The sequence below is a fragment of the Poecilia latipinna genome, unplaced genomic scaffold (assembly GCF_001443285.1).
Source record: "Poecilia latipinna isolate Pla-1442-1.1 unplaced genomic scaffold, P_latipinna-1.0 Scaffold620, whole genome shotgun sequence".
Taxonomy (NCBI): domain Eukaryota; kingdom Metazoa; phylum Chordata; class Actinopteri; order Cyprinodontiformes; family Poeciliidae; genus Poecilia; species Poecilia latipinna.
In genome coordinates, this window is record NW_015113236.1 from 227,304 (window position 1) to 241,709 (window position 14,406).

Below are 14,406 nucleotides of genomic sequence, written 5' to 3' on the forward strand. Positions count from 1 at the left end.
ATGGAGTAATACTGACTGTGCATGGCTGTTTGCAGCAGACAGGCTGGAGTATTTAGAAACTGAGATTTTCACAATTGTCTTTTATGTTTACAGTCTAAAAAAAATCTAGTTAGTGGCACAACCATTTCCACTCAAAAAGCCACTTTTGCCTCTGCTGCTGTAAAATAAAACTTGCAGCAAAAGGACAATTTTCTAAATATGTACAGCATAAAATGTTTTATTATGAAAGCTAGCAAAACTAAACTATAATATACTTCTATTTTTGGACTTTAAACAAAATAAAGAAATGGAAAATGAAGAAAAATAGGAAGCATAGTTTGAAGCTGGGTATTTTAAAAAAATGCATTATTAAAAGCCCACTCAGTTTGACGTTAATGCGTCTGATGGGGTAATAGAAACTTCTGATCTGATCAGTACTTTTAGTACTTTTTCCCACTGAGCTTAAAATAAAAATAATAAATAAGCAAAACCACTGGTAATGTTTTAGCAGTTTAAAAGAAAAAAGGTGGTTTAAATAATCAACCTGGATGAGGATACTAAACAACAACACTGAGAGTGATTTGAGGAATAACTTTATATAAATGATTTCTTTACACAAGTATTTTTACACAGGCCACCTCTCTGTAAACCAGTCTCCATGAAAAATAAAAAAGGAGTGGCAGTCCTGCTGCCGCCAGTATATATCAAGATCCTCTTCAGGTGTCGTCAACGTCAGCCATATTGCTGCCGTCGTTGTCGTTGGCAACCAGCACCTCTCTGTTCTCGTAGGTCCAGAATCCGTTGAGATCGATCAGGATGCTGACCACTGTGTCCCCCTGGCAGCTGTTCACCAAATCCTGAAGAGTGATCTTGTAGGGGTCTTTAGGCTTCACCATGTCAAAGATTTCGTCCTGAGGACAGACAGTGCTCAAAACAGTTATCAAATCTGCTGTACACGTTGTCATTACAGTCGTACAAACTGTCTGTGGTTGCTTTACCTTCACATCCTGGAAAGAAACAGGCTCCTGACTGTGCAGCTTCATCTGCTCCTGAATGGCCTGAGGAAAAAAAAACAAAAAAACACGCCGTTTGTCCTGAAAGGCTGCTAAAATAAACAGTGTAGATTATTTTTGCACACATTTTGTTGTTGTTGTTGTTACCCTAAAAAAGTAGTTGAGGGAGAAGACGTTGAGGTATCCCTGATTCTCCATGTCCAGAAGTTTAAAAATATACTGCAATGCTGCAGGCTCCTTCCGATTTTCCAGGGCCAGTACAAAGTCCAGATAGGTCTTATAGTCCTGGAATCATCAGAAGAGTACAGAAAGTTTATGAAAACATACAAAAATAAGCTGGTTTGACAAAACCTTTTAAAATTAAAAAACAGCTAAAAATGGACATATAAGGATTTTATTGCTGTTTTTATAAAGCTTGGAATTACTGATTTCTCTTGAAGGACTGTGATATAAAGGAGGTATGACAGCATCATTCAGAATATTTTTTTCTAGTTTTCATTTCATGAGAGTTCATTAATTATTTTAATTAGGTGCAAAGGTGACATCATGTGTGTGAAAGAGCAATAACAGTAAAATAGGTCAGTGGGAGTATTTTAAAACAAAGGGAAAATAATTAAGGAGTCAAAATTTTTAAATGTTTTTTTGTATATTAAAGTAGTGATGAGAATGGTCAGTGCAGTTAGCCTGTGTAGAGAATGTAGATCCGTATATTAACACTGAGATTTCCAAAGAGTCTCAGTATCAAAATTCCTAAGTCTGACAAAGGCTGAAAGAAAACAGCAACTTTTCCCATGAACCTTCCTGTTATTTGCTAATAGTCTTGCTCTCTCTCAGTCTGAATGAGTGACAGTCATGTTGTGAAGTTTCCTTTCAAATAGCTTCTTAGATCCCTGTTCTTCCTCTGACTCCATTTAAAAACACCTTTCTGAAAACATCTACCTTTGAATCTTCCTTACTCAGTAACTGCATCAACACCAAAGAGTGTTGCTGTCAGTGAAACCTGGCCGTGCTTACTGATTGGTAACATATCGTCAGTGACAATCAAGCTGAAAGTCATCTGATTCTGGTTAATAGCTAGTCTCCCTGTGCTTCTCTAGATGACACACTGCCTCGGTAAGCAGCTAAATCTTTAATCTTGTTAAAAGTTCAAACTGTTTTACCATTTCTCCATCGTAGGTGAGACATTCCTGAAACACTCTGTCCAGGAAGACTGAAGTGAGCGTGGCCGTGCCGTAGCGAGACAGCTCTTCTTTGCTCAACATGCCGTTGTGATCTTTGTCCAGGTTCAGGTACTGGCCTGTGGACATGAAGATTAAAAGAAATATAGATTTCAGGAAAAGCAGGAACGTCTGAAAAACAGTAACACTGAAACACTTCTATGATTTCTCACCGTAGACTCTGAGAGCCGACGGAGCTGAGAACCAGTTGGACTCCTGGCTTTCCTTAGACAACTCCTCATCTCTCAACTGGCATAGAAATAATAATAGAAAAATAATTGCAGAAGACTGAACGCTTTCATAAAGTTTTGTTTCCGTACCTCTAATGAAATGTATTTACTGGATATTAAACACTCACAGAGAGGTAAAAAACAATCATACCTCTAACAAGTCATCCAGGAAACTGCAGGCCAGAATATCCTGGATTTTAATCTTTCCTGTCAAAGGGAAAGTTAATTTTTTTTACTACACATAATCATCAATATTTCTAATATATTCAAGCAATGGAGTGCCTATAAACACTGTGATTACTAACATATTCCTCAGAAAAGTAGCTCATTAACGAATAATAAAGAACTTCAATTTGCCCGACTAATCCAATCCAACACAGCACAAGCTCAATGTAACATCCTCTGAATTCATTGGTTATGATGGCAACACTTGAGTCCAGTTTAGACTCACCGGTGCGAACCGGGTCGAGGAAGAAAAAAAACTTGCGAACAGCTGTGCAGACGTAGAAAGAGTAAAAGGACTTCTCCAATCCGTCTAGCTGGGGCAGAGTGGGGATCAGTTCCAGGATGTAGTTCTCCAGATCCTACACACACACACACACACACACACACACACACACACACACACCAACACTATTGCTTTGTGGAGGAAACAACAAAAACAATTATATTCACTTCTAGTGAAATAACTTACAGACTCCCTGAGGTAGCCTTGTCCCGCCACGTCATACAGACTCAAACCAATTCGGGTTTGATGCAACCACACTAGAAAGGGACAGAAATGAGAAACAATTAATGGGAAGACGGTAACTAATATTATTTAAGCCCGAAAAGAAAAAGAAGAAGTATATACAAACCTTTCCTCATGACATAGTTAAAGAACTGCATGATGGATATTCGGCCGTATGGGTCACTGCTGAGCAGCTTGGCGTACACTCTTGCTGTAAAAAAATTCCTACGGGGGGAAGTGAAAAAAAAAAATTGATACAATCTGCAATTTGAATTTCAGCTTAATCCATCCTCCAGTGAGGACGATATTTAACTTTAAATTATATATTTAAAGTTCTAATCCTCTAAAACCTGGAGTATTTACTGTGTGAATAATTGTCCGATCCAATTATTTCTTAACTGGGCTGAAAATAATAAATGTGAGAATAACCATCTTTGTTATTTCAAAGTCAAATAAATGTGTGTCTTTTGATTAATAAAAAATAAATAGTTTATTTTACCCATTTAGCTAAAATTAGGTTTGTCTATAACCTCTGCCTTAGATATGAGGTTGAGTAGCTTTACCATTACCCTCACTCCAACCCTTAACAAGTGTAAGAGTTAAGGTGTTATCATATCCAACTTAGGAACTCCTCAGCAAAGAGCCCTGTTTTACATCTAGTAGAGTACAGCTTGTAAGTGAGCTACCTACCTGCACTTTGGCCCTGCCTTTTCCCCTACTTGAAGGTAGGCTTCATAGTTGATCATCGCCTCATCGCCACTTACTGGCGGGACCTGATGTTTATCAAGCAGAAACCACAGATTCTAAAACAAAAAATCACACAGAAAGAGAGCTATTAACGACAGATCAGCAGAAATGAACATGAGATTTGAGGTGAGTTCTTGCACATTTTGTCAAGTCTAAGCTCTACATCTGTCCTGACGAGTCATTTTAACTTATTTCACATAAATATGATGACAACTATAAATTTAAGTCAGATATTTCAACAGTAGTTAGGCTTTAAACAGAGAAGATGCAAAAACCAAAAACCAGAGGACTGGTTATACAAACTCTATGATGGATGAAAACATGTTTTACCTGAAGTTCTTCATTATCCAGCAGCTCTCTGCTTTTTCTCTGCAGGAAGACAGCTCTGGATTCTTCTCTCAGTTTCTGCAGCAGAACTTCATCTTCTGCTGGAAGCTTCACATCACATCATGTCATTCATTTATGCTTAGATCATATTTCACCCGCACAATCAGGAGACTAATACAGTTAAGGTTTACTCTTAATATGTTACCTTATAATAGAACCGTGGGATGGTCTTGTAGGACTCATCCGTTTCCACTCCACATCTCCATTCTGAGTAATATTTGGTGAAAAGTTCCGTCTCTTCTGCTTTCTTCTCCTCTTCGTTCCTCGAGTCTTCAAATAAAAAAATAATAAACGGGAAACAGAAACAAACATTGAAAACCACTTATATCTGACTTTTTTTTTTAACTGTCAACGTTAGCGCTTTAAACGTCAAATTTGATCATTTCTGACCTTTTTTTAAGCCAGCCAGCCTCCTTTTCAGAACATCCGACCAATGTGTGTCTTCCTCTTTAGCCATACCGGCAGCAAAGATTAAAATAAATAAGTTTTATGAATTAAAACCGAAAATGTAACTAGCTAAACAGATACGGACACAAACAATAAAACTAACTTCAACTGTCACTTCCGTTGAGAAGTTCATACTTTCATAATAAAAATACATTATCTGTAAATTCCATTAAAATTTTTATATGTAACTCGTGTTGTTTTACAAACATAATGGTAATACTTAACAATAATTAGGCATACATGTTATAAATCTAATTGCTCACTGACTGTTTTTTGTTGTTTTTTTTTGCTCTATGCTTTTATTTTGAAAGTCACCAAACACTCCAGTTCGCTGAAATCCGAATGTCACGGAATTTCTAACTCCTCATTGTGAAAATAGGAGAAACATGTAAATGGGCAATACATTTCGACAATTTTTAGTGTATTTTAGTTTTTAATAAATATTTTATGTGGTTAAATTATATTACTTCTTTGCTTCATTTTAATTTAAATAACCCAAGAAGTTGCTGTATAGGTTTGTTTTTCGAGGTACTTTGAATGCAGCATTGGAACCCAGTCTATTGCTGATGACGCGGTAACCGTGCGTCCGGGAACTCATGCCTTCAATTGGAAACAGCTTGAAATTGTTTAGTCGCAGCTTTTGTGGACATTGGTTGCTGTGAGTTACATTTATGAGAAAATAAACTAGTAAGATTTTTGTTTTGAAATATTGCTGATATTTTAAAGGAGAAAAGTCGGCTCATAAGTGGTAGTTTGGTCAGAAATTACCTACACAGAATGTGAGCAGTTTGTATAGAAAATAATACTTTAACTATTTTAAAACATAGATAAAGGATCACTGCTGATTCACCTACATGTGAATATTTTGAAGAGGCACACATTTAAGAATGGGTTCTACCTTGTTATTAAAATTCAGAATCTGTTTTATGTCACCACAGCTTACTTCCACAGCACGCTTTCTATGCACAAGAGATATTAAGCCAAACCTGGGAGGCAGACAGGTAGACAGAAAGAACAGTGGACAAACTAGAATAGCAAACAGAACTATCAGACATGGCACAGAGGATGTAAACACTAAGAAATCCAGCATGCTGCTGCAGACTTCTTTTCCCAAATTTGGTTTTGCTGCTGGGACAGCAAAGAGGACAGCAGAACTGATGAAGAGGAAGGCACCAGCAGTCTTTGAGGAAGAGGAACAACATGAAGAGGAGCAGAAACGCATGACGGGTATGGTGACTGCAATTTAAGAGATATCTTTTTACAACCACACAGTCCTACTTCCATATTTGTTTTTGTTTCCTGTACTAAACCAGAGGTGTTTCATAGGAAAGTGTCAGCCTCCTGAACGGCCTCTGCTTCCTGCTGAGTGGAAGGACCTGAGGGAATCTCTGGGAAACCAGGAACGTTTTGACATCCAGATGATGAACACCTTATTCCGCTGTGGATCAGAGCTGAACATAGCAAAGTAAGAGATGATGAGAGTGTCTGTCACGTTTTAAGCCAATTTTCCTTTCAGTAAACAGGAATATTTGGTGTAAAGTGAATACCCTTTGCTTTTCCAGGTCCTTGCTGACTTTTGTGGCGATGGAAAAGGGCACGCTGTCCTATGAGCTGCTGCTACGCTACCTGACACTGTGTGTGAAAGGCGGACACGACGATGAGGTGTTTGACATCTACAAAATCATGCGTGGAAGTTTCCCTTCACTCGACACAGGGGCTTCCTCCCTTTTTATTAAATCCTTTAGCCGTACTGCGAGGTGGAGGGAAGCACTTGAAATCTTGAAGGAGATCAAGCAGGTGAAGTACATTTTTGTTTAGTAAAATAACTGGAGTAAATACTCTCCTTATTAACTGTTGATTTGTATTATTTTAGGTTCTGACACCATCACCGCGTAACTATGGTGACATTATTGCAGCAGCAATTCATCACAAAGATGCAACTACTGCCTGGGCTTTATATGATGAGCTAATTGAAAAAGGACTGAGTCCTCATCAGGAGACCTGGGATGCACTTTTTACAGGCGTGAAAGAGAGTGAGAGGGAAAAAGAAATGGGAGCCATGACTGAGTCAGTGCAGCATGAGAGGCTGCTGGGAGTTCTGGTGTACATGAGGAACAACCAGCTCTATCCCCAGCAGAAGGTTGCAAACACCATAAAGAGCTGGTTTGAGAGGTAGGCAGTCATGGAAAAGTTTATTCCCTGTGCTTTAGTTTTGTTTTTGTTTCCCACCACTTTTCATTCTTTTCTCACTTCATTTATGTCTTTCTTCCTGATTTTAGTCTCAATGGACAGAAATGGACTGCAGCCTGGAGCACTGCCACACCAAAGTAAGTACACATTTTTCAGCTTTTTACACGGTTCCCTTTGTGATGTTTCGTGCCATTTATTTAAAAAGTATTTCTCTCCTTAGAGGTGCGTGTGGGTGTTGTGGGTCAGAGCTGGAGTCCATCCAGCTGAGTGCTGAGGAGTATCAGGAGCTGAAGGACAGAGTCATGAACGACATCATTCAGGGGCGAGATGTATTCAACAAGACCACTCCTGAGGTACAGATTCACACAAAAACAGCGTCTTTTAAAAATGGATTTATGTTGTTTCTCATCTTTAAAAGTCAGAATTATTTAAGGAGAGACGTCAAACTAGGATGCTGTTAAGCTTAAGAGTTTCTCTAAAATTTTAACTAAAACTGGTCTTAAGTAGGCTTTGTTTTTTTAGGGACCAAAAACCCCAGAAGATTTTAAAGTACCTGGAGTTTCTTGGTGTAAATCATTCTATGATCAGGATCACTGTCAACCATGTGGAGGCATCATTCATGACAGTTTCTTGGTGGTTAAGATCTGAAACTGAATTAAAATCAGTTTTAACTCATAAGAAGAATGTAATGTAATAATCTACAGATTTTTTATAATTAAAACGTGTGAGATGAGTATGGTAGGAACAACAAACTCACACTTGCAGCAGTGTGTCTGCTCCATTGAAACACACGTGGACATCTAGATTAATCTCTGTTGTTGAGCACAAATGCTGAAAAATATTCAAATTTTTCCAGTTAAAATCTCTTAAAGAGGCTTTGATTGGAGCAGTACTCTCTTTTTTCAGTTTCCATGGTAACCCTGAGACAGAAGGTCGGTGCTTCCTTTGATCAAATGTTTCCACTGGATATAATTTATTTCCGTGCTTAAACACAAACTCTGAAAAGCAGTGGTATTATCAGCATAAGTGGCTGAGGTTAAATGTTGGAAACAACCACAACTACATTGTTATATAAATTATAGTGTCAGAGAAACAGAATCTGAAAGTCATGCGTTTAAATGACATCAAAATAATAATTTTTGTGAGGAATTGCCTCATGCGTCTGCTAGAGGGCATCATTGGTACACAGACACACCCGACTGATGAGTGAAACTGACCCGTTCAGACTGCGCTGTTACCAATTTCTGAGCTGAGTTTCACTTTAACGTCTGGAATGGACCCAGAGCTCCGTCAATGGTGTTAGGTTCAAGGTTTAAACCAGTGTTTTGTAGATGAACAAACCTATTTCATGGAATTAGCAGCAAATAAGAAAAACTGCCTGGAAGAAAATTATATAGTCTCTATTTCATTATTATAAATCAGAATTAACACAAAAACAAACAATAAAAAACATATGTATTTCTCATTTAGATGTTAACATGTGAATATTAAGGTATACAGATTTATTAATAACTTACTAGTTTGGCATAAAGCAAAAAAAAAAAGATTGTTAATATTATTTTAATTATTATTTTGTAAGCTAAAACTGGTATTTCAAGAACATTTTATCATTTTCTGATCAAGAAAATTAGATTTAGATTTATATATATATATATATATATATATATATATATATATATATATATATATATATATATATGTGTGTGTGTGTGTATATATGTCGATGATAGCCTGTTAGTTTAAGATAAAGTGAAAAAAACTGCACAGCATTTTTTGTCTGGGTTAAGTCTTTCTTAAAAAATGCTTAAGATCTATAGGAAGTTTCTAAAAACTACTTCTATAAAGATAAAACTGGATTCAAAAACATTTTATAAATTAAATTTCATATAAACTAAAGTCATGTCTGTTTTGAGATTTATTTTACTTGCTGGTTAATAAATATCATTTTAAGAAAATAATCATATTTGTTTATGACTTCTTGCCATCTCAGGTATAAATATGATCCTTTTAGATTTCAGTGGTAAAAGTAAATATATTTTTTTTATATTATGTTTGTTCATTGGAAGTGTTTTGGAAAGGAAAGTGTGAAAACAAAAATGATAAAATCCCCATGCATTAAATAAAGTTAAATCCCATTCTTGAGGACATGTGACATAAATATGATGTGAAAGCTCAATGTACCCAAAGTGTAAGTCATTCAACTTAAATCTTTACAAATACAAAACCAAAGACACACCACAGAGTGTGACGGGCATTTAAAGAAAACCAAACGGGTCTTAAAATACAGATATTTTTAATGCTCCCTGCAGGATTACAGGAGAAGGCATGATGCTGACATTTTTCAGTGCTTTATTTGCAATAAAATTAAAGAAACATTATGCACAAGAAAAACCTTGGCAGCACAAGTGAGTTGCAACTAATAATGTGCCATGTTTATTTGTGACCAGAGAGCAACTTCCGTCAGTGTTTCTTGAAGTTCTTCACTCTTCAGATAGTGGTTGTGGTTAGATTAGCTATTTAAATTTGGGGGACTTCCCACTTGTAGTTTGCCATGTAAATATGGACACAATCTGGCAAAATTGAAAAGACTTCACACCCCTTCTAAAAGGGCAGGTGTTAGTGTGTAAAAAAAGATCAAGATGCACGCACAACATTTTTCAACCTTTAATCAATTATAAACTACACAACGGAGTTGAATATCTGAGATCTTTCTTTGGGGGGGTGGATGAAACACGCTAATTGCATAACTGTGGACACTCTGCAGATGTCTGTATTAGAATGATGGGACTTTAGAACAAACCTCTTCATTCAAACTCATGTCAAACAGAATTTAGTAAACGCCATCATTTGAAGCACCTTTGAGTGGTTCAGCTGTTCTCGAATGGTGCAGAGTTGCATCTCACTGCAAAAGGAGAAAGGTACAAAAGTCCAATCCAAGTGGACGAAAAACTCATGAAGTTATAAACAACAATCTAAAGAGTTTCTCAGAAGGCCTCAACAACATAATATTTCAAGTACAATGTGACAACAACCTCCCATATTCTTCATATGTCTCAGTTATAATATTTTCTTACAAATAAAACCTGGCTGCATTTTGCAAAAACACATTGAAAATCTCTCAAATGTGCAGGAAATGTTTTATGGTCTGATAAAATCAAGGTTGAATTTTTATAACATTCTAAAAGGTATGTTTGGTTGGTTCTTCAGCACATCACCTGAAGAACTTTGTATCTACAGTGAAGCATGGTGGAGGCAGAGTTATGCTTTGGGGGTGTTTTTCTTAAGGTAAAACTGAGGTCTTAGTGAAGCTTATGGACTTATGGACAGTCCCAAATAAAAAATACCAAGACCTTCTGGCTTCTGCAAGAAACCTTAAGATCAAGAGGAACTTTATCTTTCAGTATTTCAGTAACTAACAAAACAATAGAAAAACTGCTCCAATAAAAGATTTAAGCTTCATTATGGCCCAGCCAAACTCAAATTGTGATATCTCAAAATATCTGCTGGGTGCTATAACGAGGATATGAGGTATGATCACAATTTGGCGAAGAAATGTGGGAATATATCCCGAATTGAAGGTGGGACTGCTGATGGATTTTAACCCAGAAAGACTGAGAGCTAAAATAAAACCAAAAGTGCTTCAACAGTTTTAGATTAAAGTTGTTAATAATTGTGTAACAATGTTATTTTAGTCTCCCCATCACCCCATTTATAAATTAAATTTAAAAAAGGACAAACAGAGTTTAGGAAATAATAATCAGTAGCTGAGAATAAAAACCTTATAAAACTTTAACACTGCTTCTTGATGTGCCAGTAAAACTGAAGTAGATCTATTTTACCTGCTGCAGGCTGGAGACCTTGTTATGCAAAAAATCTGAAAAGAACAAAGTATGCAAGAATCTTCCTTAAATTAAAATATTTTTTTCAAGAAAAACACAGAAAAAAAAATCTCCCGTTTCAGATCTGAAAGACTCTTTGATGCACTCAGAACAGCATTTACCACTTGAGGAACTCGCTGAAGGGAAGAACAAAAAAGTCTGACTTTGAAAGCTGCTTTGAAATGCAGAAATTATTTTTGGTATTTTAAATTTAAAGTTTTATGCTCTTTGGAGATTATATAACCTTTTAATTGTTGTAATAGGAACTCTAACCATGACGATGCCTCTCTGTTGCCTCTAACTTGCAGCATGTTAGAATCAGGTTAGCTTAGCGCTTCAGTCCGTTGTGATAAAGTGTTTATTCTGCAGCTCTGAGTCAGTGGAAATGCTGCTGTTTATTCTTACAGAAACAAATTGTTGATAACGAGGCACCTGAGTGCTAATGTAAGCTCAGGAGTGTGTGCACAGATGTGGGAGTGTGTGTGTTTTAAGCAGACATGTTATCCAGATCAGCACAATGAGTCCAGTCTCAGGTATCAGCTTTGGAAAGTCCCGGGATAATTACTCTGGACTTTGTCTCTACCTTTCTCGTCCTTCTTTGTCTGCTCTCAGGCTCCTTTCTTTCTTCTCTCCATCAATCATTCTCTTCATCTCAAACTCCAGTGAGCAGCTACTTACTGTTAAAAGTTGAGTTTTTTTTTTTCAGCAGCCTGACAGGCCTTTCCTTTTTCCTGCTCACAGTTACATCACAGGAGGAATATTGCAACATTTTTTGCATTTATAAGGTTGCATTTTGGGCTGAATGTCAATGATACTGTGCAAACAGTTTCAGGTTTCAGGTCCTGGGGAATTCACAGCAGCCCATTTCCATATCTATCTAAAAGTGAAAGCAGCAATAATGTTTCCACCCTGGAGCTGTTCTGAGCTTCATGGCAACTTTCTCACTATGGCACAAAGCTGCAGACCAACATTAAAGAAGACAAGTATTTTTCTTAATCATTCCTTGTCCCCAGAGAATCCTAACTAACAGGACTGATTGTTGGGTCTATTTAGCATTTGACAAATCAGCAGAAGGAGCCATCTGATGAGTGATCCTGCAGGTGGAGTCCAGATTCATTTCTGGAGTCAAAGAGTGAACAAACCCCTGATGATGTTACTGTCAGGAAGGCTCACAGTCTGTCTCAGTTCCCTTCCAGCTAAAACTGTCTGTTTCCACTACTGCAATTTGAACTGTCTGCTGTGCAGAGTAATTTTAAGCATCTGCTAAAAAAAAAAAAAAAAAACAGACAGACAGACGTACTAAAAAGAGAACCACAAATGAAAATCAAATAAAGTTATTCAAAGAAATTTTGCAAGTAACTCATGGACTTGTCGGGAAAATAAGTTCAAGCCCACATTTCTGTCACAGGTTGTGTTGTAAATAATTGAATATGCTGAAGGCAAATTCAAGTGATTCTCAGTAATTTGATTGAAACTGCTGCAACTGAATACAGCATTTCTTTCCATATGCATTAAACGGTTTCACTTCTTTTTCAGACGCTTGAGATACTCAACCGGGAATGCCATGGCAGCTCAATCAGGAATTTTTAATGGGTTGATCATAATTGTCCCCCTGCTTATCTTTCATGTCGTTGTTCTCTTTCCAAAACTTTCCAGAACTTCCAAAAGCTTTATTTGGTCCAAAATGTTTCTTAATAGACACCAATTAAAGTGGTTTGGTGTAAAGTGATGGTAGGTATTTGGAAATGCCACACCTGAACTCTGCGATTGGTTTCTTGGGATTTTGTTTCAATATTTGCGTCAGTAAAGCTGCCTGTTTGTCCTGATCTCTCCCGTCCTCATCCGGTAGTTGTACCGGTTGAAGTTTAATGTTGCTTTTGGACAAGTGGCCTCTTCCTGGCAGAGTGGCCTTTCAAGACATGCTGCTGCAAGACAGACATGTTTCTGTTTAGATAATGCCGTTTCTACCAGCACCTTCATGAGTTCTTACTCTGGGGTTGCTAAGCACATTTCACAGTAAAACAAAAACAAAAACAAAAAAAACATCCATCTCTGGGAAACAGAACCAGTTTTGTTCCTGAGTGGAATCATTTCTGGAAATCCCCATGTATAATTGTTTAGGACATTTTAGTCTTATTAATTTTCAGACATTGACGGAAAAAATATCCTTTTGTGCAATTTATGTAAAAATCTGTCCTTAGTTGTGTGTAGTCATGTAACTTTATTTATTTTGTCTTTAAATATAGTTTACTAAAAGCATCCCAAGCGATTTGGGAATACCGTCCTCCGAGATATTTTAATCTAAAACCAAACAAGTGAGTCATGCAGGTGAATTTATTGCTGTGTTCTGAGGTGAAGTGTTGAACTCATCGTTACCATTTTAAGCATGGCAGCATGTTATATTAGTATTCGACTGGCATTTCTTCTGCGTAGATTTGCAGCTAAAGCTATTTTTGCAGCTTTTTGTTAGTTTTGTGGTCTGTTTTGGGGGCGCTTGCATCTTAAACAACTTTCAGATAACGCCTACGCTTATATTTCACACTGTCCCTGGTGAAAATTAAAAAGCGGGATTTAGATCAGAAATGATTACTGGCACTGGCACATTAATTTATTCAAAATCTATTGTCTTTTATTTTCTCTTTCACTGTCAAGAGTTTGGGTTTCGTATGTTATTGCTTTTTGTCCGTCTGTGCTTCTGTTCAGGAGTTGGAGAGCTTTAAAGCGTTTGTGAAGAGGAAGCCAGCTTTTGATGTGGTCGTAGACGGGCTGAATGTTGCAAGAATCAACCCAGACAAAACCAAGCAGTCAGAGACGGTGAGAATGCACCCAGATGCATAATTACTTGGAACGCAGTTAATTAAAAGCTGCATATTTATTTATATAAGATCTGTTTCATGTGTGCTCATTTCACAGATGCACAAGCTCAGTTTTATCGTGTAGATTTTAGCGTTTTTTTTCTCTTCTTCCTCCCAACACAGGGGGTTTTCTGTCAGTTTCACAATGAATAACCTCATCTGCCTGAATCTGAGATGTGCACTAAAACTGTCTGATACCGGATTTTAAATCCACCTAACCTACTTGTCTGACTGCCTACATCTGTCTGTCTGTCTCTGCCGGTCTGTGTGACACTTGCATCATCGTTCTCACACATTATGTTGCTGCAGGGCAGGAAAGTACAGACAGATAAGATTGTTTCCCTATCTAGTCATCTGCTGCAGTTTGTGGGGAAGCAAAATAAATCATGAAAATTAGAGCTGCTGAAATTTGCATTAAGACCATAGGCAGGAGTTTTTATTCAAATAATTGACTGCGTGAATGAAATCAGAGATGAGCTCCACCTGTGAAAAACGTGAAATACCAGCTGAATTCATCAGAACATTGGCGTCACTGAACCTGGTGGCATGCAGACGTTTGAGTCCCTTTGAGGGGAAAGGCCAGACACTAAAGATGGCACAGTCTTTAAGGCAGGAGAGTCAAACTCATTGACCTTGGGGGGAGTAATCTGTCCTAACCTGGGAGTAGTGAGGGACTCTGACCTGAACCTTCAGAGCCACATTAAGACAGTCACAAAGTCGGTCTTCTATCACC

The 14,406-nt window shown here is 37.4% G+C and overlaps 2 protein-coding genes across 3 annotated transcripts in view; one reads left to right on the top strand and one right to left on the bottom strand.

Moving 5' to 3' along the window:
• Nucleotides 1–555: 555 nt before the first annotated feature.
• On the bottom strand, nt 556–4,892 carry ppp2r3c (protein phosphatase 2, regulatory subunit B'', gamma). Its single transcript, XM_015043210.1, has 13 exons — nt 4,694–4,892; nt 4,449–4,573; nt 4,247–4,351; nt 3,860–3,972; nt 3,297–3,394; nt 3,134–3,204; nt 2,891–3,023; nt 2,591–2,646; nt 2,383–2,458; nt 2,153–2,289; nt 1,140–1,277; nt 978–1,037; nt 556–890 (listed from the first exon to the last, which is right to left on the bottom strand). Exons 1-13 carry the CDS (start codon nt 4,758–4,760, stop codon nt 696–698), a joined length of 1,374 nt encoding a protein of 457 aa, XP_014898696.1. The 5' UTR covers nt 4,761–4,892; the 3' UTR covers nt 556–695.
• A 400-nt stretch (nt 4,893–5,292) lies between these two features.
• prorp (protein only RNase P catalytic subunit) overlaps nt 5,293–14,406 on the top strand; it is a 15,542-nt gene continuing 6,428 nt past the window's right edge. Inside the window, exons 1-8 of one of the 2 annotated variants that reach the window (XM_015043212.1) lie at nt 5,293–5,483; nt 5,689–5,977; nt 6,077–6,215; nt 6,313–6,547; nt 6,624–6,922; nt 7,030–7,077; nt 7,161–7,293; nt 13,522–13,632. In XM_015043212.1, coding sequence (XP_014898698.1) covers nt 5,839–5,977; nt 6,077–6,215; nt 6,313–6,547; nt 6,624–6,922; nt 7,030–7,077; nt 7,161–7,293; nt 13,522–13,632 — 1,104 coding nt within the window. In that variant the 5' untranslated portion in view covers nt 5,293–5,483; nt 5,689–5,838. Of the gene's footprint in view, nt 5,978–6,076; nt 6,216–6,312; nt 6,548–6,623; nt 6,923–7,029; nt 7,078–7,160; nt 7,294–13,521; nt 13,633–14,406 lie in introns of both variants that reach the window. The other variant, XM_015043211.1, reaches the window with a different exon arrangement.

Coding starts and splice junctions, on each gene's coding strand:
- ppp2r3c (XM_015043210.1), bottom strand. CDS start 4,760: ATGGCTAAAGAGGAAGACACACATTGGTCGGATGTTCTGAAAAGGAGG. Junction 2,647..2,890: donor CCTCGACCCGGTTCGCACCG/GTGAGTCTAAAC, acceptor TCCCTTTGACAG/GAAAGATTAAAATCCAGGAT. Junction 2,290..2,382: donor GTCGGCTCTCAGAGTCTACG/GTGAGAAATCAT, acceptor TCATGTCCACAG/GCCAGTACCTGAACCTGGAC.